A 25,986-nucleotide genomic window follows, 5' to 3' on the forward strand; every position below is an offset into this window, starting at 1 on the left:
CATACACTTCTCCTGGGAATGTCTAAGAAAAGAAACTTAGATATATAGAATGCCTACTTAATTATATGTTATTTATTTGCCTTATTACAACTAAATTAAACAAGTCAGGGCAAGGATGAAATTGACTTAATGCTCTTACATATACAAGATAAAAACTAATTGTGGTTATGATTTCATCTCCCTTTTTATTTCGCCGATGGCATCTTTTATTGTCAATCTGATAGGGGTGGCACTAATTCTCTAATTGCATATGATTTGGTTAACAAGGAGCGGTTGACCGTTTGAGTTTTTTCCTAGACTTGTGTTTGACAAAGAAAGCATGAGAGAGGAGAAAAGGTTAGCAAGAAGAGAGAATGAGTTATGTGGTAATGGTTACTTTCCATGCTTTAATATATATATATATATATATATATATATATATATATATATATATATATATGAGGTATCATTGTCTTTTTGTTAAATTTTAAAATCTTTTTTATTAAAGGTTGCAAAGTGTGATAGTCAAAAACTTGGTTGCGAAGTGAAAAAATAATCAAACTATAGGGTGTGATGCTCGAAGTAATTTTCCTTATTTTTTTCTTAAAAAAATGGAGCATCAACCCAACATCAGGATTTTTTTTGAGACCATGATAACCTTTTAAATAACAAATCATGAAGCCCGATTCTTCAATTAAACCGTGAAGGGGTTGAATCGATATAACTTGATCAATTTAAAATGTCCAAAGATAACCAAAATAATCGTTAAAAACATAGTATGACAAAAAAAAAACCTTAGGGTGACACCTTTTTATAAGTATTGAGATGGAGAAATGTTGAACATCTTTTTTAAAAAAAAAATATCAAGAAGATTGCATATTAGATCAACTCAGGACAACTCATGTTAATTTGTCAAACTCATGACCAGGGTTATGAGACTAGAGTAACTTGACTAGAGTAACTAACAAAAAGTAAATCAAAAAAAATTATGAAGTTCGATTTAAAATTATCTTAATATTGAAGGATGAAATTAAAAAAAAAATCAAATTTAAAGAAAGAACCCAAAGAAAAATGAGTCGAAAGTGCCTATGAGGAGGTGAGTAATGAATTCACCTCCACTTTTAGTTTTGTTAATAATATAGAGTATAGTTTTTTAGGGTTCCTTCTTACTTGATCTCACTCCTTTTTGTCTCTCATCAACATCATCTTTCTATTGTTTTCTACTACCATTTTTAACACAAACCTCTCTATTTGTGACTAATTTCTACTCTCCCGGTTTATTGTTCTCTCTCCCAATGTTTTCTCTTCTCTCAACTAGTCAACATGTTGTTGTCTTGTAATGGATTAATTTCTTTCAAGAACAAACTTTCAAGTGACATAGAATTTTCGATTTAGCGATCCACATCGTTTTTATTTTTGGTATTTTTTCGTTTATATCCCTCATCTCTGATCCCTTCTATTGAAATACTTAAATTATTTTTAGTAGCGAAATTATTTATGGTAATTGAAGATTCCATTATAGCATCTACATTCTTACCTTATTATTTATTGCAAAAAACAAAAAGAAAAGAAAAAAAAAAAGAGCATGGCACTATTCAAGTGAGTAGTGCCAAAGAAAAGGTGAACATTAAAGTAACCTCATCTTTTAGTTTATGTTATTATAGAGAGTATATTTGTTAAGGTTTTTTTTCACTCGATCTCACTATCTGTTGTCTCTCATCAACAACATCTTTTTTTGTCTTCTTCTACCATCTCTAAACACAAATCTCTCTCGATGTGTGATTAATTACTATTTTTTCATTCTATTGTTCTCTTTTAATGCTTTCTCTTCTCTTGGTTAGTTGATATATTATTGTTTTGTGAAGAATATATATCTTTCAAGAATAAACTTTCAACTGACATAGAATCTCTAGTTTAGTGATCCATGTCATTTTTATTTTTGGTGATCTTAGGTTTTTATCCCTCATCTCTAATATCTTATGTTGTAATTTGATTTTAACCCTCCATTTTTATCACATTTTCTACTTCGTTTTAAAATTGAAAAAAAAAATGCAAAATTACAAACTTTCCAAGAAAGACGCATTTGACATAACTAACCATTTCTTAATTTTTTTAACATTTTTTTAATCATTTTCGTGTTAGCAATTTTTCAAAAGTTGGGATATCATAAAATATTTCAAAAGAATAAAAAAACAAACAACAACGTTCTTCTTTTTCTCACGTCTATAACAAAAATGAACAACCCTTCTCTTCAATCCCTTGCATTTTTTTTCTTCATCTCGTCAAAACAAGCCAAAGCTCAGTCTCTCTTTTTCTCTCTGCTATTATATGTCTAATTGCAACCATAAACCTAACCTTAAAGTTTGCACAACTTGTTGCAAATCAAGCCAAAATACATCCTTTTCATCACTGTGTGCCATTTTGAAGTTCAAAACATAGTATAAACAAAGAAGTCCAAATCTATCCAGAACTTTGCTGTAACCTAGATCTTGTTTCAATTTTCAGCCTATATTTGGAGTCATAAAAGTTAGAACAAAGCAAGTTTAGATGAGTTTGGAACGTTGAGAATGAGATTTAAAACTTTTACAAAGAGCCCAACTTCAAATTATGTCATTTTAAAGCTCTAGATCCAAAAACAACAATATCCATTTTTGCAGCAATAGCAATAACCTTCATTAAGGTAAAAACTGCCCTATTTAGAATAGATGTTTCGGCTCATGTATTATATTTCATTTCAGTCATTTTGAGTTTATTTTACTTTATGTTGTGCCTAGCTGTTGATATGCAACACAATACCATGATTTTAAATAATATGAGTCTTGTTGAGACCTAATGTATTTTTTCCTTTCGATTCGTGTTTTGGTTTCCCCCTTAAACATTCTTTATTATTCGTGTACATAAAAACAACGGACATAGAATGTTAAAACTTAAAATTATTCGTGTAACAAAGAGTGTTTATTGTAATTTATTCCTCTCTTTAACATTCTTTATTTTAAATTTTTAAATAATGAGGTCGACCAGTCTTTTAGTATTAAGGATCTATATAGACTTAACATATGGTTTTTACTTTAAAACGAGTTAAAAAAATGCATTAACAAGTTTTCATCAAGTTATTATCAAGTTTCATTTAAGCTTTTTAAATAGTGAGATTGATGAGTTTTCTAGTTTCAGGGACTGAAATGGACTTAACACGATTATTTTGATTGTAAAATAAATTTAAAAATACATCAATGAGTTTTCATAAAGTTTCATTTAAGCTTTTTTAAATAGCTAGGTTAACAAGTCTAAGTTTTAGGGACTGACATGTACCCAACACAATATTTCTAATTCAAGGTTTGATAATAACTTAGACGAAGGTCGATCTATAATAAATGACCTGTAAATAAACTTAGAAATAATTTAAATAATTAACGACATGCATAAAATAAAATTACAAAAAAAAACATAGCCATGATAATATTTTCTTGAAAATAATGCAATAAGTGTGCTATTATGGTCTTTTAAGCATAACATACCCTTATTCAAATGTTTGTAACTAGTGTATGTTTTATAATTATTAAGATATTAAAAAAAACTAAATAGCAACTTTATTTTTCATATTTTCATTTAGGCCCTATTTGTTTGCTGGAAATTAGTTTCTTTTTGGAAAGTGAATTTCAGGAAAATAAATTCAGGAAAGTGAATTATTTTTCGATGTTTGGTAATGTAATGGAAAATAAGTTGGAAAACACTTTCCAATGTTTGATTATTAATGTTTTATTTTTTTCAAGTTTATTAATGTTTTATTTTTTTCAAGTTTATTAAAATAATAAGGAACAAATATTACAAATTAAAAAGTTGAATGAGAATGAAATTGAAAAAAAATATAATTTCATAAATTATTTAAAATAAAATAAATAATAATAAAAATAATAGAGATCAAATCTAAAAAATAAAAAAATTAAAAGATAAAGAAATTAAAATAATAATAATTAACATTTTATAAATTATTTCAAATAAAATAAGTAACAATCAAAAGAATAAGGATCAAATTTGATAGATAAAAAATTTCAATTAAAACATAATAAGGGAAAAGCAAATAACAATTATAAAAATGAGGACCAAAGTTAATATAAAAAATAAATTCTAAGGGATGAAATTAAAAAATAAATATTCAAAACAAAATATATATAGCAATCAAAAGTTTGAGGACCAGTTTTGATATAATCAGCAAATAATATGACATTTCTAAATTTTTCATAACTTCCGGAAAGTGTTTTCCGCTAAAATAATAGAAAAACACTTTCCTGAAAATCAAGTCAAATTTTTCTTTGATCGAAAAATATATTTCGTTAATCAACTTTTTTAATAATAAACAAACATAAAAAAATTTAAAAAATAATTTTTCAAAAACTATTTTTCAGAAAAGAAACATACCCTTAAATTTACTAGTTTTATTTTTATATTGATAGTGACATCTCCTGGGATACTTAAATTATGTTTAGTAATGCAACTATTCGTGATAGATGAAGAGTCCAATAAAGCATCTATATTTTTTAGTTTATTATATTTTTTTAATAGTTTTAATATTTTGATATTAAAAATATATTTTTTTAAATGTTTTCTATTAAAAAAACTTTTAAATATTATACCCAACACGTAATTATGAAAAAAATAAATTAAGAGGGTTTGTTTTCGGTTTCAAAAATGATTTTGAAAAAAATATTTTTTAAATATTTTTTAATATATTAATATCAAATATATATATTTTTAAAATAATTATTTTATACATTTACAAATAAAAATCATTTTAGAAAGTAAAATAACCGCTGTGACAATTATATACACACTAGTAGCATTTTTCAAAGGTCAGCCAGGCATTAACACCTATTAAAAGTCTTCAAAACATAAATACATGATATCAACATATAACAATACCAATGGTAGAAAAAAAAAGAGAACATGAAATCCAAATTCACTCCCAAGAAAACTCACATTCTCCGATCCAAAAAAGGAAGTATCAGATCTCGATCGAAAGAAGAAAATTAAATAAATACACACACAGTGTTTAATTAAAATGTTGTATTGTTGCAGTAGCAGTAGCAGTAGCAGTAGCAGTAGCGAGGTTAGATCTCAGAGTTCGGAGTTGAAATGCAGCCAAATCTGTTCCCAATCGGTAGCGTATTAGGGAATCCTTTTCTGTTAAATGATGATTTAGGAGAAGACGGTGTCGGTTTTGGATTTGAGCGCTCCAGATTATTCTTTTTGGTTCCGTTTTTATTGTTACAAGGAGTAGGAGGAGGAGGAAGCAGCGGCGGAATGGATTTGTCTAAAGTTGGTGAGAAGATTTTGAGTTCTGTTCGCTCTGCTAGATCTCTCGGTCTCTTGCCTCTCACTATTGATCGACCTGAGGTATCCGTTTTGTTTTTGAAATTGATGCCTTTTGTATTTGTTATATTGATTATTTCTATTTGGAAAGCTTAAATTCTATATATATATTTTTTTAATCGTGATTTATGAACCCTAGCAACGCAATGCAATTCTTGAACTTCCAAATTTTGTTTTGGGTGGTTGGAACTCGAATGAGGTGAGGAAGGGTGATGGTATGCGTAACAGAGATTTATCAGAAATGGTTGAAAGATTTTGTGCCGCTTGTAGTGGAAATGTTGCTCAATTTAGCTTGATTCTTGGTGGGGCATGTCGCTAGTCGAGGAGTAATTCTCCGGTTTTCTTGTTAGTTAGGGATCGGAGTAGTTTTCAGGTCTTCTTGTTAGTTAGGGATGTGAATGCTTCATTTAACTCTAAAGGTGTTAGTGCTGTTTGTGGGAGTTCTGCCGAGATTGGAATTTGGAATAAATGCTATTTTTCTTGACATGCTTTGTGATGCATTGGAGATTCCTGAAGAAAGATTGTTTTTATTGGAGGTAGGTGGTATTTGGTATTGCGGTCCAACTGTAGTTTTGAAAATTTTTGAATTAGTTTTAGCTTTCAATTTTTTTTTTGTGTTTTTGAAACATTTTGATGTGTTAATGTCAAAAATAATTTTGTTTTTAAAATAAATATTATTTTGATGCATTTTTAAGTGAAAAACACTTTAAAACGAAAAACATTTTGAAAAATAATATCTACTACACTCCCGAATAGGCACATAGTCTTGAAAGGGTTGTATTAATCATGCTGTTATTTGAGGAGTTTTTTCTTTTTTCTTTTTCTTTTTTTTTTAATTTTTGACGGGGAAGGTGGAGTTGATAGAACTATCTTTTGTTGAACCTATTTGGAAGGCAGTTGTTCCTTCTAAGGTTGATTCTTCCCCCTTATCTTTTTGTTCTTTTAGGAACTGGTGTGTGGGATTATGTTGACTATTGACAATCTCGTAAAAAAAAGGTTGATCAGTAGGGTGTTCTTTAATAAAAGGGCAGCTGAATGGAATGACACTTTTACCATTTTTACTTTAATGCCGTGGGAGCATATCTACAATGAAGGGGATTGGTTGGACGCGTATATATTTAGTTGAAGTATGAACATGGAGATGTACTCACTTGTGTACTGATTACAGCAGTAGGGTTGCTTTAATTCCTCTAGCTATTTTCTGACTAATTCAAGGAGCCTAATATAAAGACTTCAGATCTTTGGAACAGGGAGCAATAATTTGTTGATAATACTCTGGTTATTTGTTTTGCAGATTCCTTTTACGCTTATTGGTTTCTTGTTTTTCTTTATGGGTTCTCTTTAGTAGAGTTTTGTAAAGATCCATTTCTTTCTAGCTCTCTCCCTGTCTTTCAACTTCTCCTTAACCAACTTTCTTGCGGAACTCTGGCAGCAAATTGGTAAAAACTCTGAATATTTTCATCAACAGTTCAACATATTATGTAAACAGCCATCCAGTAGCTCTCATCATATGCTATGCATTGAAAACTCTGTTTTCATTCAAAAATGTAACTGAAAATATTATCAAGAGTTGAATCTCTGAAACATGAATGTGTTCAGTTTCTGAGCTTTAGTGCCACAGCACCAGCAAGAGGTTTCTTTGGTTCAATCTTGAGCTGGTTGTAAAATATTACTCTTGTGAGTGATTGGCTCACCATCCCTTGAACAATTCACATAGACTATAATTTTCACGGAACAAATTTAGTAACAGTCTCTGGAATTAACTCATCCTCACTGTTTATGAGGAGATCTTTCATTCAAATTGCTAAAGTCATACAAGTCGTACAGGCAGATTTTGATTCTTATTCCCCTTTCAGGTTCCAGCTCGAGCTGCAGCAGCAGCTGCTGTTGCTCGCGTGCTTGCAGGAATGCCTCCTCATCAGCGGTTTAATCTTCCTTCAAGTTCTGAAGAACTACGATCAATATATGGAAGCATACCACAAGGTCACATGGTGGAGGAGCTGGAAGAAGACTTCTATGAAGAGGTTTCTACGTGCTTTAAATTTTCTTCTGTTTCTATGTAGCATGTCAATATTGTTTTTATCAACGTGGTTTATTTGTCAGAAAATGCTGCTAGTCTATTTGTAGCAAGAATTATTGATAGAACATCACTAGCTATTTTTCAACTTTACTCCACGTCTTCATGATATGCCTTGAATTTTTTTTTTATTTGTGCGAGAGTTTAATCAATCATGGTATCAAATGCTCAGACCTTTGGCTCCCTTTGGAATTTTTCCATTAACCTTTATCTGTCTCTTTTCTATTAGTCTAATGTCGCAAGATAATTGTAAGTAAACAATTGAATGACTTTAATTAAGAAAAGCACAATCAGAAGAAAAAAAGGTGAATTTCTTGCAGCAGTGGCAACTTCACTTCTAGCAGATCCATGTGACACCAATAAACTGCTTAAAGAATTGAAAAGTTAAAAAAAATCACACAAAAGAGTTTCACTTGTGAGACTTTGAATTCCAAAGCCTCAAAATTTCTCACTTCTCCAACCACTGAAAATCACATTGATTGTTTGCTTTCTTTCTGTTTCCTTGTCTACCACTTTTTAAAGCAAACTTGCAGAGTATTTTAAGCACAGAGTAGACTGCAGACTGCAATAACTTTCTGATTTAAAATCACTTCTCTCTCTCTCTCTCTCTCTCTCTCTCTCTCTCTCCCCTCACACACAGACACACAGACACACACACACTAGCAGATGTCTGTAGAGTTAATCAATTTGTCAAATCAAATGGTGATGTCATTTTAAGGATCTTAAGATTGGATAACTCTTTTTGAGACAAAAAGGTTTCCCATATGACACCATCAACATGGTCCTCCAATGCCATGATTATTTCATGGTCATTTGCTCCTGAACCAATTGGATATTGGTTTAGTGTTTTATATCCAGCTATGATGTTTGTGTTGGCTCGATTTGAGATCAGTAGACATGAGTGGCTAATGGTGAAGTGGGCTTTTGATAATACTGATGAAGAGAGGATCTGAAATTTTTGCTTTCAATACCTGATAACATCGAGAGAGAAAAACCTATTAGATAATAAAGGTCAAACGTTGACTCACTGGCACAATATGCAGCCTCTTAACTGATTGAGTAGCCTTTGATGTTGGCTGTTACTTATCAAATTGTGGGTGAATAAACCAAACAAATATAAAAAGGCTCCCCATTGACTCCTTGAGAGAAATGAGCTAATTTATGTTTTTATGGCCACAGATAAATCTTGTGGACATAGCCTTGTATGTGTAAATATAGTGGAGTCTCTCAGAATCACTCATTGTCTAGCCACAAGAGAGATGTGTGCCTCAGTCATTGCTAGTTACAGTGGTTCTGATATCATGAAACCCAGGGGGAAGGGGTACTTTTGAGAGCTAGAAGTGATGCTCTTTATAGATCAGTTCCAACAAGTCCTTTCTATTAGCAAGGAAGAAGGAAGATATTAAATAAGGTGCCAAAACTGGGATTATTTATCCGAACTTGTGTTAACATAAAATTACCTTGCTACTGCTCATGTTGAGAATAGCATGGTCTTTATGACAGCTCCTTATTTGACAGGCAACCATTTGAGGAGGCAATGCTATATATGCTTTTGTTTAATCCTACATAACACCAAGCTACACATGCTGACATTAGTGAGCAAAAGATGTTTTCTTAATATTCTCGGCAAGTTGCTTTGTAGGTGCTGATTCTGCAACTTAAGAAGGATTGCATGTAACTCTGAGCATATAATGTTTTTGGATGACACTACTCTTGTATTTGTCTCGAACTATGAGTGGGTTTTGTGGAAAGGAAAGATTTTTAAGACTTTTTTTGGAATATGCCATTTCTGCTGTCTTATTCAGAACTTGGTTGGAGCTTAATGCTATAACTCTTAAGAATCAGTTCACCTGGAGAAAATTGTTGTGGGATTTGTAGCTTTTCTCTCTACTCTTCAGTTTCATGCTTGGTACTTTTGGGGGAATTTTCTTGACTGATAATGATATTCAGCTGGTTCAGGCTACTTGTTTATGATTTTTTTTCTTATCTTTGCTTTCATGATTTGGAAGATGAGCCACCATACAACATGATTTTTCTGTACTTTTCAGTTAGTTGATATAATGTTCGTTTATAAAAAAATTTTCTTTTGCCCTCTACACTCTTACAGAACTTTTCAATTTTATTTCCGTTTCTTAGAATATGGGTGGTTGAGTATGCATTGAGCTAATGTTGTGCTGATTTATTAAAAGGCTATTGGGCATCATCATGTGCAGGATTTTGATCCAGTTAGGCATATTCTAGAGCATGTTCCATCTGAAGAAAACGAGTTAACGTATTTTGAGGAACAGGTACTTCTAGCAAAATATCATTGATATTTTACTCTCTTTGGATGTATTCACAGGATGTGGGCTGAATATTGCATGGTAATTGGATGGTCTTTCCTTTGTGTTATCTGATGGCATGTAGGATTATAATGTCATCATTGTATGTTCTACATGTAGAGAAATGATTGTTTTAATCAATCATGAAATCATGAATAGTATAAAAACAAAGTGGCCTCAAAGTTGCATGTAAATTATACCAAGCAATGTTGTGTCTGTCATGTTGTATCCATGTTAGATAATTCGTGAAGGATACATCACTTACATAAATGGAAGAGAAATATCTGGTACTCTTTGAGGTTGTTCCTACCACATATACATGGGGTTTGCTTATTATAAATATCCATGGACACCATAAATAGTATAAAAACAAAGTGGCCTCAAAGTTGCACGTAAATTATACCAAGCAATGTTGTGTCTGTCATGTTGTATCCATGTTAGATAATTCGTGAAGGATACATCACTTACATAAATGGAAAAGAAATATCTGGTACTCTTTGAGGTTGTTCCTACCACATATACATGGGGTTTGCTTATTATAAATATCCATGGACCCCATAAATATGCAAACGGAAGGGCTTATACTGTTGGAGTACGCAGACCAACTCTTTTGCCCATTTACTGATGATTCTTGAAAGTTTGGAGGAGCTCGCTTACATTCTTTTGTAACTAGTATCTACTTCTACTTTTATTTGTCTAAAAGAGGAAATATTTGAGACTGTATGTGTAAAATATGATGTGTTAACTTTGGTGTTTAGCTTGGCCCAAAATTTATGTAATTTTCCGTAACTGAATTTTGATGATTAGTCAAAATTTATGTAATATGCCTTGATACCTGATTGGTGAATATTGGTTGGGATTTTCCTATGTTCATTATGTTTATTGATATTCTAACTCACATACATTATGTGACCTACTTTATAAACAAACCTAAAATTATAAGTGTTCTTTGATTATCTTCAGCTAGTTTCCTATGCTTGTTGCTATTTGGTACTCACTAAGAATATGATGACAACTTCATAGTGATGATAATGTCCATTACATTGCCTGCATTTCCGTGAGGATTATTTCTAGTATTTGGGCACCTAAAGTGGACCTGTTCATGATGATACCAGAGACATGCCTTGCCACATTATTATGCTTTTTGGATGCTTCTTGTGCCATGCATTCTAACCACTACCAATTCCATGTTAAATGCATTAGTTGATTTACATTAGTTTGATTTCTGGTGGTGCATGGAACCTAAATTGGGATAAGTATTGGAAACAACAGCAACAAATTTAGAATTTCTGGGAATTCATCACCTTTGATATTTTTGACTTTCACTTCTCATGGAATTCAAAATCCATATGCCCAAAAAAATAAAATAAAAAAATCCCTGCAAACAATTGAGATATATTTATCTGAGTCCTATTCTCCTCTACAGCCACTTCCATCAATTACTACCACTATTCTTACCGAAGTTGGCACATAACTACATTTGTTTCTGTGCTTGTCACTGCCACCATTATTGCCAAAAGACATCTTGGTTATTGTGGTGTCAGCGATGACACCACAATAAGATGTAATGTGGTCATAATAGGGATGGTAACTGGTGACAAAATGGTGATGGAGGAGTCAAACAATATTAGTAAATGCCAGCTCTCTTGCTAAGTTTGATACCAGCACTGCCATCACTGCTGCCATCTGCAACCACTGTCACTGCTTTAGGTTGCTTATTCCACATCATGTAAACTACCGAAATTGAACTGAACTAATTTCAGTTCAGTTAATTAAAGTACTGCAAATACTCTAAAGTTATAGCTCATTCGAATCTTTAGGGTGATAGTGATAAATAATGTGATTTTCAATACTTAGATCTTTACCTAAAAGAATGTGGTTGAAAGTATGTGCATTTAAGGAGTGTTCAACCTGCATAAGCACGGCATTAGTCTGAATCCCATTCTACGAACTAGTTCTTTTGATAGGAGTTTTCCATGATCATTCTTTCTGTGTTTGTGTTTGTGCATAGTAAATAGATTTATACAACGCAAGGGCAAGTATAATGTTGTTGAGAGTGTGATGATGGAGTTTATGCTTTTATTTGTTAGTATTATGGCTTATATTTTTTTCTTGTACTGCCAGTGCATGTCCCTTTTAAACTCACAGAATTCCACGCACTTGCAGACGCCATAGTTGTTTGTTCATGTTTAAAGCTCGTTACCAGTCTAAACTACCATATAGAATATGTTGTTCACTTTGTCTTTTCACAGAATTGTTTTTTCAAATATTTTTCTGCAATTAACTGACTGCAATTCAATGTGGATTCTTCCTTTTGTAGGCCACTCTTAGATTAGCACAACTAGACAGAGTAGCAGAGCGTTTATCTCTTCATGTCATGGAGCATCATGAAGTAATGGGTAAGGCGTTAATAGATTTCATTTAGAAATGAAAGTTTTGCTTATATTTTGTTTTGATCAAATTAAGTTTTTGCATGTACATTTATTAATTTTCACATATCTAATTCAAAGTTATCTTGAGAAGGTTTGTGTTCTTAATCTTTGCTAAACCTCCTTTCCCATTTGTGCATTAAATGCTTTTGGCACTTTTATGAGTTGATGCGATGCTGTTGTACATGTACCTTGACATTAACTTATATAATATAGTTAAGTTTTGTCATTTTAGTAATTTCCCTTGTCCATGCATTTATATTGATCAAGTAAAGAAAGCTTGGAGTGAAATTATAAAATTTTAATTATAGAAAAAAGTCTGTGTAGTCCTTCTTTTGAATGAGATGTTTATACTTGCTTCTGGCCAGTGAAGGGGATGAATTTGGTGAGGGAAGTAGAGAAAGATTTAAAGGTTGCTAATGTCATCTGCATGGTAAGCATTCCTGCGGTGTTTTCCTTAATGATTAAAGGGCCTTAGTCAAGAAGGATACTTGTAAGAAATGCATCTATTTTTTTTCCTTCTAAATTCATGATGTGGGTGTGTTTTTGAGGATGCTATTGTCACCACTGCTTCTCTTTCCGGATCTGGATATCCATCATTTTGTTTTGCAGAATGGTAGAAGGCACCTGACTTCATCAATGAATGAGGTTTCTAGGGATCTTGTAGTGAATAGTAATTCCAAAAGGAAACAAACTCTCCTGGTATGCTCATCTTCCTGGATATCTTAGTAATCTGAACATTTCATCTTTGTGGATTATTTTTTCAATCAAGAATATATCGATGTTGGGAGCTGCATTTGATAAGTATGAATCACCTTTTCCATTTTCAGGACATGCTTGCAGTATTAACTGAGCTTCATCGTGCATTGGACATGCAAGTGGCACTTGAATCCCTGGTTGAAAAAGGAAATTACTGCAAGGTTGGTCAATGCATCTTTTTTGCTAGTGGTATCCTATGGTGTTATGGACTTCAGTTCTCAACCTTCCTTCTCTGCGAAAAATGTGGTCTATTTTCTTGTTTGTTGTGTCAGAGAATTCCACTAAATTGTGTTTTTCTCCCAGGCATTCCAAGTCCTATCCGAGTATTTACAGCTATTAGATAGTTTCTCAGAGCTTCCAGCAATACAGGAGATGAGCCGTGGAGTTGAGGTGAATATAAATAAGAATTAAACATACAACTACTATTCTTTATCAAGCTTTTGTGATTCTTTTTTATTTTAATACATTTTTCTCTTGGCTTAAACAAAAAATTCATCTATCATTCAAACCAAATTAGTCTTATTTTGTTTTTTATCTTATGTTTAATAATGCATATATCAAGAAATCCAAGTTCACTGTTGCTGTTTCCCAGTTTTTTTCGTTCTCATGCTTCATTATTTCTCCATTTGATTGTATGTCTTGCCCTTTTATTGTGACTTGAAGCTCACATTGGTGACAGACAGTTATACTTGAGCAACTTTTCCCTATTCTTGTAACTGGTTTTGATTTTCATACAGGTTTGGTTGGGAAGAACCCTTCAAAAGCTGGATGCCCTTTTGCTGGGAGTGTGCCAGGAGTTCAAGGAGGAGAGTTATATAACAGTCAGTATATTGATACTTTGTTGTGAAAAGGATATTTATCTTATTCAAATTCATATTATTGTCAAAATTGCGATTTATATATATATATATATATATATATATATGTATATATATATACATTTTTTTTTTCATGTAACTTTATTCATACAAGTGGTTTGTTTTATTCAATGCTGCTATATGTCGTGTTTTTTTTTTTTGGTTTTTGCTGTAGCTTTTTTTTTTCACAAGATGATTTTTATAAAATTTCATGTATATGATTAGTGGTATCATTCTGGATTTGGGACGTCATCTCCTCTATCATCTGAAAACTGGTAGTTTAACTGTTAATGATTTTGTTTTTCCACAAGATTATTATAGAATGTCATGTGTATGCTTAATGTAACCATCATTCTGGATTCGGGACATCATTTCCTCAATCAACTGAAAAATGATAGTTTGGTGTAAACATTTCTGGGGCGTTGTATCAGAAACTGAGGAATGGATTTTGCCCCTCTAGCTCAGCTTGGGGTTTCTGGAGGGGTTAGCTCCATCTCTTGCATAACTATTAGACCATTGAGAGAAAAAATGATAGCTTTCTCTAGATCTTATCTAACCATGTGTGCTCCTCTAGCTCAGCTCGGTTTTTCTGGAGGGGGGTTAGCTGTATCTGTTGCATAACTATCAGAACATTGAGAGAAAAAATGATAGCTTTATCTTGATCTTGTCTAACCATGTTCTCTTCCTCCTCTTTTCTGGTTAACATTTTATTCTCTTGTTACCAGACATTAGGTATTTGAGTTTTGAATCAGCTCATGTGCACCTAAACAAGCAACACTTTTGCAACAAAATTGTGGATTGGTAGTATTAAAAAAAACACTTCTGTTTTCTCCCCTCACCCTTGTATTAGGTTCGTGTTGTTTTACATTTTCTCACAATCCCCCTTATTTTATGAATAATAGACATGAGTAGTCAGAGACTCGAAGTATGTTATCTTGGCAAACTGAACTTGAAGAATCAGTAGAACCACTTGCAGTGTGCAAAATTGAAGATTCAAATGATAGATTGTTACAATTTGTACAGGTAGTTGATGCATATGCTTTGATTGGAGATATCTCTGGTCTTGCTGAAAAGTTGCAAAGCTTCTATATGCAGGAAGTTTTATCAGAAACCCACTCTGTGTTGAAGAATACTGTGCTGGAGGTACGTTCAACTAATTACTCCCTCTGTTCCAAAGAAATTGTCTGCCTTTCTATTTTTGTTTGTCCCAAAATGATTGTTTGGTCGAAATATTAATTCACATATTTTCCTACAGTGCTCCTAATTAAAGCTCATTTTACAGGAGACCTACAATTGGAAAGGGGGTCTTTAGAAATTATGGATAAAATTGATGATATGGAATATCAATTAATAACATTATTAATATGTGTGAAAAGTCAAATATGACAATTTCTCTGGTTCAGATGGAGCATGATTTTATAAGTGAAATTAGTTTCATATAATCAGCAGTGGGCAAGATATAGATAGCTCAGTTATGAATTTCAAGTCCAAAATTGCTCTCTGCACCTACACGCTTATTGATGTATGCGTTGAGGTTGTTTAAAATCTCAACTTCTTCACAGGGTTTTCCCCTTCAAAATTTCTTTCCTTTTTTAGTCTTCCATGGAAATTAATGTCAACTATCTTCCTAAGGTAATCTTTACTCAGATAACTGATTAACTTATGCAGGATCTGGAAATACAGATGCAGAACAGTAGGTACTTCCTTTTCACTTTAACTGTTTCTGTATTGAATCCATCATAACTCAATTATTTTTATATGTTACATAATTTTTTTGTGCCTTTCATTCCAGACTTACCTACAGTGATCTAAGCCTTCAGATACCTGAATCTAAGTTCAGGCAGTGTTTGTTGAGAACATTAGCGGTCTTATTCAGGTTGATTAGTTCCTATCATGAAATCATGAACTTCCAGCTGGAGAACAAGGTCAGACTATATTCTTTATATACCCTGTTTATTTTTATTTTTTTCCTTTCCCTTACTTTTATGGGATGTTTTCAGTCCTCTCCACAACAAGGTCAGGGCTTGCAAACATTGATAGTTAAATTGAGTACCCTAAAGCTTTCTTTCCCTATCTATGCTTTATCCATTTTTTTGTTTGTAAACTTTGGATGGTTGCTTAAATATGTTTCTAAACTAGCTGTGTAACGGTTGTTGACTGTCATTTAATTTAAAGGATCATATTGGACTGTTAATTATTTGTGCGTTGTTTCTGCATCTAGTGCCTTGTTTTTTAGTTTTTTTATAGTAATAGTAAATTTTGGTTTTGTTTTCTCATTTTGACTACACATTTTATGGTGACATTATTACCAATCATATATGAGGCAGGCGCATTAATTCTGGAAAACCTAGGATTCTTACATGAAATGAAGCTAAACAACTTAAATGTAGATCTTTCACACCAACCCATAGCCTCTTAAACCAAGAATTGTTTTTTCTGTTAATCGAAATCACGGGGATAATAAAAGCAGTATGAGTTGGAAAGCTTCCATGATTACTAGAGACAAGTTTTTCCACCCTTGAATCTATTTTAGTCAGAAGGTATTTTTTGTATTTCTTATGTAGTGTTATAAATAACATTGGTTCTGCAATGTCAGTTGTTTCTTCTGTTCACGTGTTTGTTTCTCTCATTTATCCTCAAAACTTGTTCATTGGTTTACAGGATTTGGCATACCAAACATCTGACATGAAGCAGGATTCCTTAGGAAGCAATGGATCTCCCCGTGAATCTGTAGATAGAATGCTTGGTTCATCTCCTACCGAGGAATCTACAACAACTTACATGTATTTAGATTCCAATTTTGATGCAGATGAAACTAGAAGTAATTGTGGTGAAGCATCAATCAGTGGATCTCCTTGGTATCATCTGCGAAAAGATGCGACAGCATTTGTTTCACAAACTCTTCAGCGAGGTCGAAAGAATCTTTGGCAGCTTACAACAAGCCGAGTATCAGTGTTGCTTTCTTCTGCAGTTATTAGCTCTATGAGCACACACCAATTCTTGAAAAATTATGAAGATTTGAATGTATTCATCTTGGCTGGGGAAGCCTTCTGTGGAGTTGAAGCAGTTGAGTTCAGACAGAAGTTGAAGGCTGTATGCGAGAACTATTTTCTTGCATTTCATCGGCAAAATATTCATGTAAGTTGTTGCTAGGGTTAGTCTGTTTTACAATTTTAGTTTTCTTTGCTCATATCCCTGCTCTGTTAGGTGCATGATACATTTACCTTCAGAGCTTTATTACCCCCCTTCAAAGTAAAGTTTGATTAGTCAATAAATTCACTTTGTTTCTTATTTATTGTCCTGTCACATTAACATAACTTGCTTTTATGTGATTCGAATAAAATTTCTTATCTAAGTTCTGAATATCTAATTCTTGGAAAAACAATATAATTTTTTTCTTAAAACTTTTTCAGGCACTCAAAATGGTTTTGGAAAAGGAAAGTTGGCTGAAATTGCCACCAGATACAGTCCAAGCAATTAGTTTTGCTGGGCTTGTTGGCAATGGGGCTGCCCTGATAGTTCCATCTCACGGTATCTCTTCAAATGCAAAATTGCATCACTCTAACAAATCAGTGAATTCCATTGATGCCACTATCAAAAAGAGTGGATTTACCTCTTGGATTAAAAGTGGAAATCCATTTTTGCCAAAAATAATCTCCACTTCTGTTGAAGGCTGCAGTTCATCCCTGCTTAATGGGGCAACTGCTGGTGAATATGATGGACATGCTAATGATAGTTATCACGGTGATCAGGCGTCTCCCCATAGTGGTGGTGCAAGTAATAAAAATGGAACTCCTGTTTCAGAAGATGAAAATGAAGATCTTCTTGCAGACTTTATTGATGAGGACAGTCAACTCCCAAGTCGAATTTCAAAACCAAAAGCTCCTAAAAGTAACTTTTCACATTGTAAAGATGATGAGATATCTGCACAGACAGGATCATCTCTCTGTCTTCTCAGGTGCAAAGCCATTTTGTGCTGTTAACTGATAACTATTTGTACGTGGATATTATAACCTGCAACTATACATAATTGTGCTTTATTGAGCTGTGTTTATTTGTGTATGTTAGATCAATGGACAAATATGCAAGGTTCATGCAGAAACTAGAAATAGTAAATGTTGAGTTTTTTAAGGTATGTTATACTGTCTACATTTCTTGTTTCTTTGTCTTCTATTTATTTAACTTTAAAAATCTATAGTTTTTTTCCCCTCTAAATTGTTTTTCCTGATTCAGTATAGTTTTGCAGGGTATATGCCAGTTGTTTGAGATTTTCTTCTATTCTGTGTTTGAAACATTTGGTCAGCAGAACTCTAATTCAAATGGAAAATCTGACCCTCTCAATTGTAAGGGTTCCTTTTTTCCTCCAAAATTCCATCCTGTCCCATGTTGATCAATTCTGATATGCTCCTTCACCCCTAATCAGCTGCTACTATTTTGAACTAAGTACCCATAATTCATGTCTGTGGTACCCAGATCGGCTGAAGACTGCTATATCCAGAATTACACAAGATTGTGACCAATGGATAAAGCCCCAGCTGACCCCTGTTTCATCCTCTTCCCCTACGTCTTTGAGTACATATATGCATGGAGATGTAACACCGGCTAGTCCTCCAAATCATGCCACATCCTTTGGTCTCAAGGTATTTATGCAATAATAATTTTGCAAAAGTAATTTTTTTCTGAATAGAGAAATATTTTCCAATCCATTTTGTGCCACCTACACAAGACGAGAGTGTACTTGAATTAATCAAAATTTTGTTTCCCTAAGAAATGATGATGGAGAACCAAGAAAGACTTCAAGGATTTATTTCAATAATTTTTTTTTCTTTACAGTTATTATAAATTTTACTGTTTCGAGCCTTTTTTGTTTTATTTTCTGTCGAGTAGTTTTTATCGAAAGCATTCTGTTTCTTATTGAGTAGTGTTGGGTTTGGGTTTTCTATTTAATAATTCAATTATGGTTATATTATATAAAAGCTTCTGTTTCTTAAGTTTCAAGAGCCATTTTTTTGATGATCATGGGACTGACAATAAATAGATAGATAGATTGTTTTCCATCCCTATAGTTCTTCTCCAGTTGGTTTTGCCTGATGGAGATATCAAAAGAACCAAAACTAATGTTCCTTTGTGGCACGGTTATTTCTGTAACATCCTGATCTGCTGGGCAATCTGGAAAATTGTCTTAGTTTAGTGTTTGTTTACTACGTTGTATTCTACTAGTTCTAAAGTAATTACCTTTATTAGGTTTTTCCTATTCTAAATAGATAATAAGTATTTTCTTATAAGAAAATAAGTCCATGTTGGCCTTTGAGTACTATATCAACTCTATATAATGAATCTTTCAATATTTTAATAACATTTGATGAATAAAATTCTAGCAATTTGCTTTTGATTGTGTGACTCAATCTATCATCTTTTAAGAACCATCGGTGTGAAGCTTAGGTATTTCTATCCTTTAGGTGTGACTCATAGAAACCCTATTAATGTGACAAATAGTTTCTACAATTTCCAAGAAAACCCCATCAATCTAACCTAAAAACATCTCATCAATAGACCTAAACAACCTCTCATGCATACCTAATCAACCCTATAACAATTACACGTCAAAGATTTTGCCTAAAATCTCCTAAAATTACTGTTCACGCCTCTATATACAACCCTAAACAGCCTTTAAAAGTCATATCCAGAACTGCCCCTAAGTTGTCATCTCCTTCTGTTATCCTGTACTTTGTCTTCCTCGGTTTAGAATCACTGTTGCAATTTTGTTTGTGATCGTGGTACATTGGTTATATTGGCATTCATGCCAGTATTAGATTTGGTTTGACCTCTGCTGTGCTGGGATGCTTGATTAAACACATCAAGTTGTTTGGTAATGAATTGTTATGTTGTGTTGTTAGTAAAATCTCTTAAATTAAATTACCATTAAGGACAACTAAAATTAAACATTTTCTTTAAAAAACTAAATGAATTGCTTAAGAAATGAATTCTTTTTTTAAAAAACACAAATATCATATAAAAACAAGTTTAAAAGAAACAATAATAAAAACCTTACATGGTTTTTTTTAGTAAACATAGTTATCAAATAATTTAATTATAAGCTGAGAACTAATATACTTGGAATAAAATAATTAAGATTAGTTAATTTTAATATATTTAAGGTCATTAACTTTGTAATTAAATATTAGTTAATTACTATATATAAAGCAAAAATGATTTGGATTCGTTAATTCTAAAATATTTAAGGTTATTTTAGTTTTTTAAATAAAATAATCAGCCTTCCATTTCAAAATGATCACTTCTCATGCTTTTTGAAGTGGAAGCTTATATATATTTAACCTGTTTTTTATAAAATTAACCTTCCACTCTCAAAAGTGAAGCAATTGATTTTTAAAATCCTAATCAAATGCTTTTTTATTGTTTTTTTTTTTAAAGTAAAGTATAAAAGTAAGAAAAATAGACAGCTAAACATGCTTAGTATTGTAATTTCACTAGAAAAGATAAAATACTGATACTAAAATTTAAATAACTAATTTCTTAATTTCATGAAAAATAATTTCTTGCTTATGTCATTTGTATGATAATAATTTAACAATTTAGCTTAGTATACCTGAAACTAAGAAGTTCTAAAAAAAATAATAATTTAGCAATTTAGCATAGCACACTTAAAACTAAGTTAGCATAAATAAAACAAAATAAAAAAAAATCAAGATTTATAGCAATGAGGTCTGTGATATTGGTATGGATATCATTTGTGAACGACCCAGCGGTCATTGTGTAACCTAACGCTCGTTGTTTGATTTTGACTTTTTTTTCTTCTCTCTTAATTCTTCTCTCTACCTACATCAAAGTAGACATTGAGAGTGTACCCTTCCCAGTGCAACTGTTTTGACTTTGAAGTGCGTAGAGACCAGGATAAAGATCATCACTGTTCTTGATGTTCACTGAAGTAGGGTCATGCAATAGCCAATTATAACTTGTTTGGTATTCATGATATGCCGTTGATTGTAGAAAGCAGATCAGTGCATTTTTTCCCCGTCTGTACATATGGAGAATCATCCACCTCTGTTACACAGGACACATTTATTTTCTCTAAGAAAAAGGATCTTTTGTTCTGGCCTTGACACTGGCAGCATTTTTCCCTGCTGAGAAGGTTGAGCTCATAAATATTAGGAAATTAGTATTGTAAAATGTTTGGCAAGTTTATTGGAGTTTTGACTCTCGTGGATGTCCAATGGCCATTGTTGTCACTTTCATTATCATGCTATCCTGTACAATGAAACTTATCACATTATGATTCAGTCTTATATAACAAAACTATCAAAAGCAGATCTTGCATTTCAATGGGTTGTCATATGATGCATGTGTATGAATACATATATAGCTACAATGAATGTGCAGTGGCTTCTTGATTATTAAAAACTCTTAATTGCTATCAGCTAAATTTGGTTGTTTGAATTTACAAAAGAACTGTTCTGTAATCAGTATGCCTACAGTAATAGACCATTGTGTTGCAGGAAAGATGTGCTGCTGCTGATACCATATCTCTTGTTGCTCAAATATTACACAGATCTAAAACCCATCTTCAGTCAATGCTTCTTCAAAATAATCCAGCTATAGTGGAAGACTTTTTTGTCCTCGTGGTATATTTCCTTGTTTCTGTATTTTGGAGCATTTTTATTAGCCATAATTTTTTGAAATCTTTCAAAAATTATTTTGATACTGTATTAATGAGCTGTTAAATTGGATAATCAGAATCATATATTTTGACATTATTATATGCTGTAGGAGAAAAGGACACTAGTATGAAATATGTTTGTCTGGGTATTATTCCATGTTCTAATATAGCTGGAAAACCATCTGAATTTCAGAAAGTAAATTAATTTTGCAATTGAATACTAGAGCCTGGGAGTTTACTTATCTATCCATGTGTGCACATCATGTTCAGATGGTTTCAGTTGCTAGGTTGTATAAGGTTTGGTCAATGAAAAGGAAATGAGCGATGGTGGAGTGGAAGCATCTAAAATTTGAGATTGTTGTTGGTTAAGAGAGAGGGAGGACTTGATCGCCCCCCAATAACCTACATTTCTTACCATAAAACTTGCCCATTACTTGAATAGGCATGCTCTTTATATTCTCTTTTCATCTATTCAACCCTCTAATAAGTGAAGATGTCCTATAACAAAGTTTGGACAATCATATATACCTGTTTGCTAAACTTCAGGGGTAATCTTTCCATATAAGTTTTTTTTTTTGGTTTTTACATGATGTTCTTATTTTGGTCCATAATTTAGAAATAGATATTTTCATTCCTTTTCTATTGACAAGTAGGTTATTTTTTTTATCAGGTGGACTCTGTACCAGATGTTATAGAGCACTTACACCGGACCACTGCAAGATTACTTCTTCACATTAATGGGTAAGTTTAGAACTGAATAATGTTGATTGAGCCCTTCTATATTAATTAAATCATCGGATGTTCTTGTGGATTAATGAGCTGAATAATTTTAATGAAGCCCTATTGGATGCCCAAAGCCATTTCCAACGGCATTTCTCGTTGCGGATGATAACTTATGACTTTTATGTTGATTTAAGATACATTTGATGGAACTGCTAATCTGTGTCAACTGTTCAAAGGTTCTTTAAAGCAGCCTTTTTAATGGCAAGTCAATTCCTATATCAAATGGAGTCAAATAACAATAATACAAGCAACCTTCCTAGCCCTTGAAATTTGAAAATAACATAAAATGGAAACAGCCTGCTTCCACTTAAATAAAAATCACAGCTTGTGAATGGATCATGAGTCAAATTTTGGAGACAAGTGAAGTATGATGCAGGATAATGTGTAAAGAAAAACCTATTTACAGGGCATGAAAGTTTCAGCCGGGGGAAGTTGGCATAACTATCATATTTAATATATTTGGTAATTAGATAAAACATTTGTAATCAGAAATGGAAGCTGTAGTCTGGAAACTCAAACAAAGTAAATTTCTTTAACGAGGAACACATGATTTGAGACAACAAAATTCTGACTTTAATAGACTCAGCTAAAGGAGGACTTGCAGCATAAAATGGGTGAGCTGTGAAAACATGAAGCAAATGCAGATTTTAATCGCTTTATCTGTGATAGGGATTGTTTACAAAATATGTTAGTTATTTGTTGGGTTGAAGGACATCCTGATAACTGTACCTAGATAAAACAAGATGATCAGTTTCCCAAGCAAAATACAATCAAAACTCAAGATTCCACTGGATTCTTCGTTACCTTTTAGTCAAAATTTTTGTTTGGTTCATTGCTACCATCTTTGATGCAAAGCACTTTTTAGCAGGTATGTTGATCGGATAGCTAATGCTAAGTGGGAAGTAAAAGAGCTTGGTCTAGAGCATAATGGGTATGTTTCTTTCTCTCCCTTTTATTATAATTATATGCTCGTTTATATTGTTCGAGCACATTGCAACTTCCATGCTTTTAATGACCTTGATATCATCTATCTCTTATTGTAATTTTTCCATTAAAACTGCGTGTTGAGTGTGTTAATTTTATAAATCAAAGGTAGGTTAGCTTGCAACATTTTCTAGTCATGTTTTAAAAAATATACTTACAATTTTCCTTTTTTTTTTTTTATAATATTTGTACTGCATTCTGTGCTATCAATTGAAGTTTTTGATTCACTGTCCTGCTCACTTGCTCTGGTTGGCTTAGGGTGGAGTTTTTGTTTGATAATAAAACTTTACGTTGGAGCTTTTTTTGGTCATGACCTTGGTCCTTGCCTCTTGTGCTTTGTCCTCTGTGACACCCCCTCCCTCCACTTTAGCTTGACCCATGTTAGTCAATGGAACTAGTCCTTTATGTTGATTATGTTAGGTTTTGATTTTTCATATCTGTGGACTATATGATATCTCTTACAATTCTTTAATAGGTACCAAGCATATTTTTACAATAATTATCACTGCTATCGCTTTATAATCCCTCTCATACGAGTTATATTGACAGGTATGTTGATTTACTTTTGGGAGAGTTTAAGCACTATAAAACGAGGCTTGCACATGGTGGAATTCACAAAGAGGTAATGGCTGGTTCACATATCCGGAGGAGCAGCATTTTGTAAAATTTGGAATACAGAATTTACAACTTGATGCTCATCGTTTGTTTTTTGTTTGCTAACTCAATATTTGTTAGATTAACATCCAAAAGATGTTGATGTTTTACATTTTGGATACACGAGAACTTTGAATAAATTTGTATGTGCACATATGCCGATAAATAAATGGGTTTCTTAGGCTGGCTAATTTACTGGTAGTAACCACTTGGTTAACAATCATCCCAATCATTGGCCTTACCTCATCATAAATGGCATAATTTTGCTGCGTTATTGTGCTCTAAAAATCCTGTGATGATAACAAGGAGGAAACAAATATCTAAATATCTAAAATGAAATGCATGTAAATCATGGATGTTTAATGTGCACTTCCTGAATGTTTGCTGCGAGTTGAAATGTGTGGATGAAGAGCAGTTCAAAAAACATTCAATATTACTCTTTCCAAGGCAGCAGATGTGGGATAGAATAATCTACTTGTGGTCTTCAGTCTTCCACTTTAGGGGCAGTTAGAGGGGTGTCTTTAGAGCAATTATTTAGACTACAGTACTTTTTTTTTTTTTTTTATGGTTTTGCTTTCTTCCTGTATACTTTTCTACATCTTGTCATGGAGGACTTTTGTATTATTTTCTTCTCGGAATCTAATAATATCTTCATTTATATTATTTTGCTAATAGCTTCCACCCGCCTGGTTATGATTATGTTCTAATTTTGTACTAATAAACATGTTTTCTCATGTCCCAAAACTTGAATAACAAACTAATCTAAACTATATTTCTATCTTCATAGGCACAAGACCGTCTTTCAGAATATGGTGTTGAAATCGTTGCTGAAACCCTCATAGAAGGTCTATCACGGGTGAAGAGGTGTAGTGATGAAGGACGAGCTCTTATGTCATTAGATCTTCAGGTTCTTTCATAACTCATACAGGAATTTGTATTTTTCAAGATTTCCATTTTGCCTCTACCTCCTTTTGCACCTCTCAAGAATTGATAATTTAAGTGCTATCTAAATTCCTTTCAGGTTTTGATCAATGGCCTCCAGCATTTTGTCCCCGTAAATGTAAAGCCAAAATTACAAATGGTTGAAACTTTCATAAAGGTAAGAATTAGCATGTTCAATGAGACAATTTCTTAAAAACATGTGAAGATATTGGAGGAGAAATGATTAGTAGTGAGGCTTGCTTGGTCAACCCATTTTCCTTGGTTCTTGGATACACGTTTCACTTAGAAATGCCTAGTGAACATTTTCACTATCAAGATTATTAATTGGAATTTTCATTCTCTCGACCCATACAGGCTTACTACCTTCCAGAAACCGAGTATGTACACTGGGCTCGTGCTCACCCGGTAAGAAAATTCTGCACCGGAACCGAGGAATTGTTTTATTGTTTTTAACATACTTACACCTGTTTCAATCTATCTTTTAATAATACAACTACACTTTTCCTCACAGGAATACACCAAAAATCAAATTGTTGGGTTGATCAATCTCGTTGCTGCAATGAAAGGTTGGAAGAGAAAAACCAGGTTGGAAGTGATCGAGAAAATTGAGTGAGCTGTGACTTAAGACAGTCATGTTAGTGTTTTGGGTATATATCAAATCCTGCACTCAAAATAATATATATATTTTTTGTAACATGAATCGTATATTGCATAGTATTCCCATGCATCTTGATTATGTTAGGTTGTAAATCTTGTAATACATGGTTTTCCCTACGTGGGAATATCAAATGTAATTTTGGATCACATTATACGGCCAATAATGAATTCGTAGGTAGATTTTATTTCGGGTACTCATGGCTGCAAATATTATGATCGAGGTGCTCATTTGTAACTGATCAAGTACAAAACAACGTTTGAGAATTAAAGATTTGCAAAACCATTAGGTCTTTTTTGGAGTCTTTTCTGGTTTGCATTTTGCTGATTTTATTTTATTCTAATTTTCATAGCTCTCTCATGAACGGGAAAATGGCTTGCTTTGCCACGCAAAGGCATATCCGTGGTTAATGGTTTTTCACTTGTTATTGCCAGTGTCTGAAATCAAGATAATAGCTTCCTTTTCTTGCTTTTCCTCTCACCTGTTGCATCATGCTGTGCAATT

General features: G+C 32.7%; 1 protein-coding gene across 7 annotated transcripts; it reads left to right on the forward strand.

The window, feature by feature from the left end:
* The first annotated feature begins 4,840 nt into the window (after positions 1 to 4,840).
* LOC133669054 (uncharacterized) lies at positions 4,841 to 25,786 on the forward strand. Of its 7 annotated transcripts, none has more exons than XM_062089067.1 (25): positions 4,841 to 5,370; positions 7,203 to 7,370; positions 9,637 to 9,711; positions 12,065 to 12,143; positions 12,542 to 12,606; positions 12,786 to 12,875; positions 13,004 to 13,093; positions 13,236 to 13,322; positions 13,670 to 13,753; positions 14,813 to 14,932; positions 15,458 to 15,486; positions 15,582 to 15,714; positions 16,451 to 16,927; positions 17,203 to 17,747; positions 17,858 to 17,921; positions 18,036 to 18,132; positions 18,263 to 18,429; positions 21,289 to 21,429; positions 22,135 to 22,205; positions 23,113 to 23,178; positions 23,781 to 23,853; positions 24,673 to 24,792; positions 24,907 to 24,984; positions 25,182 to 25,232; positions 25,339 to 25,786. In XM_062089067.1, exons 1-25 carry the CDS (start codon positions 5,110 to 5,112, stop codon positions 25,438 to 25,440), a joined length of 3,333 nt encoding a protein of 1,110 aa, XP_061945051.1. In that variant the 5' UTR covers positions 4,841 to 5,109; the 3' UTR covers positions 25,441 to 25,786. The 7 variants fall into 7 exon arrangements, with proteins under 7 accessions (XP_061945051.1, XP_061945058.1, XP_061945065.1 ...); XM_062089074.1 differs by having other exon boundaries at positions 4,842 to 5,370; positions 23,116 to 23,178; XM_062089081.1 differs by having other exon boundaries at positions 4,842 to 5,370; positions 21,304 to 21,429.
* Positions 25,787 to 25,986: the final 200 nt, after the last annotated feature.

The sequence above is a fragment of the Populus nigra genome, chromosome 1 (assembly GCF_951802175.1).
Source record: "Populus nigra chromosome 1, ddPopNigr1.1, whole genome shotgun sequence".
NCBI classification, from domain to species: domain Eukaryota; kingdom Viridiplantae; phylum Streptophyta; class Magnoliopsida; order Malpighiales; family Salicaceae; genus Populus; species Populus nigra.

Excerpts from the sequence above, each read along its gene's own strand:
- LOC133669054 (XM_062089067.1), top strand. The coding sequence starts at position 5,110 with ATGCAGCCAAATCTGTTCCCAATCGGTAGCGTATTAGGGAATCCTTTT. Across the intron at positions 15,487-15,581 it reads ATACAGATGCAGAACAGTAG|ACTTACCTACAGTGATCTAA; the intron begins GTACTTCCTTTT and ends CTTTCATTCCAG. Across the intron at positions 21,430-22,134 it reads AAGACTTTTTTGTCCTCGTG|GTGGACTCTGTACCAGATGT; the intron begins GTATATTTCCTT and ends TTTTTTTATCAG.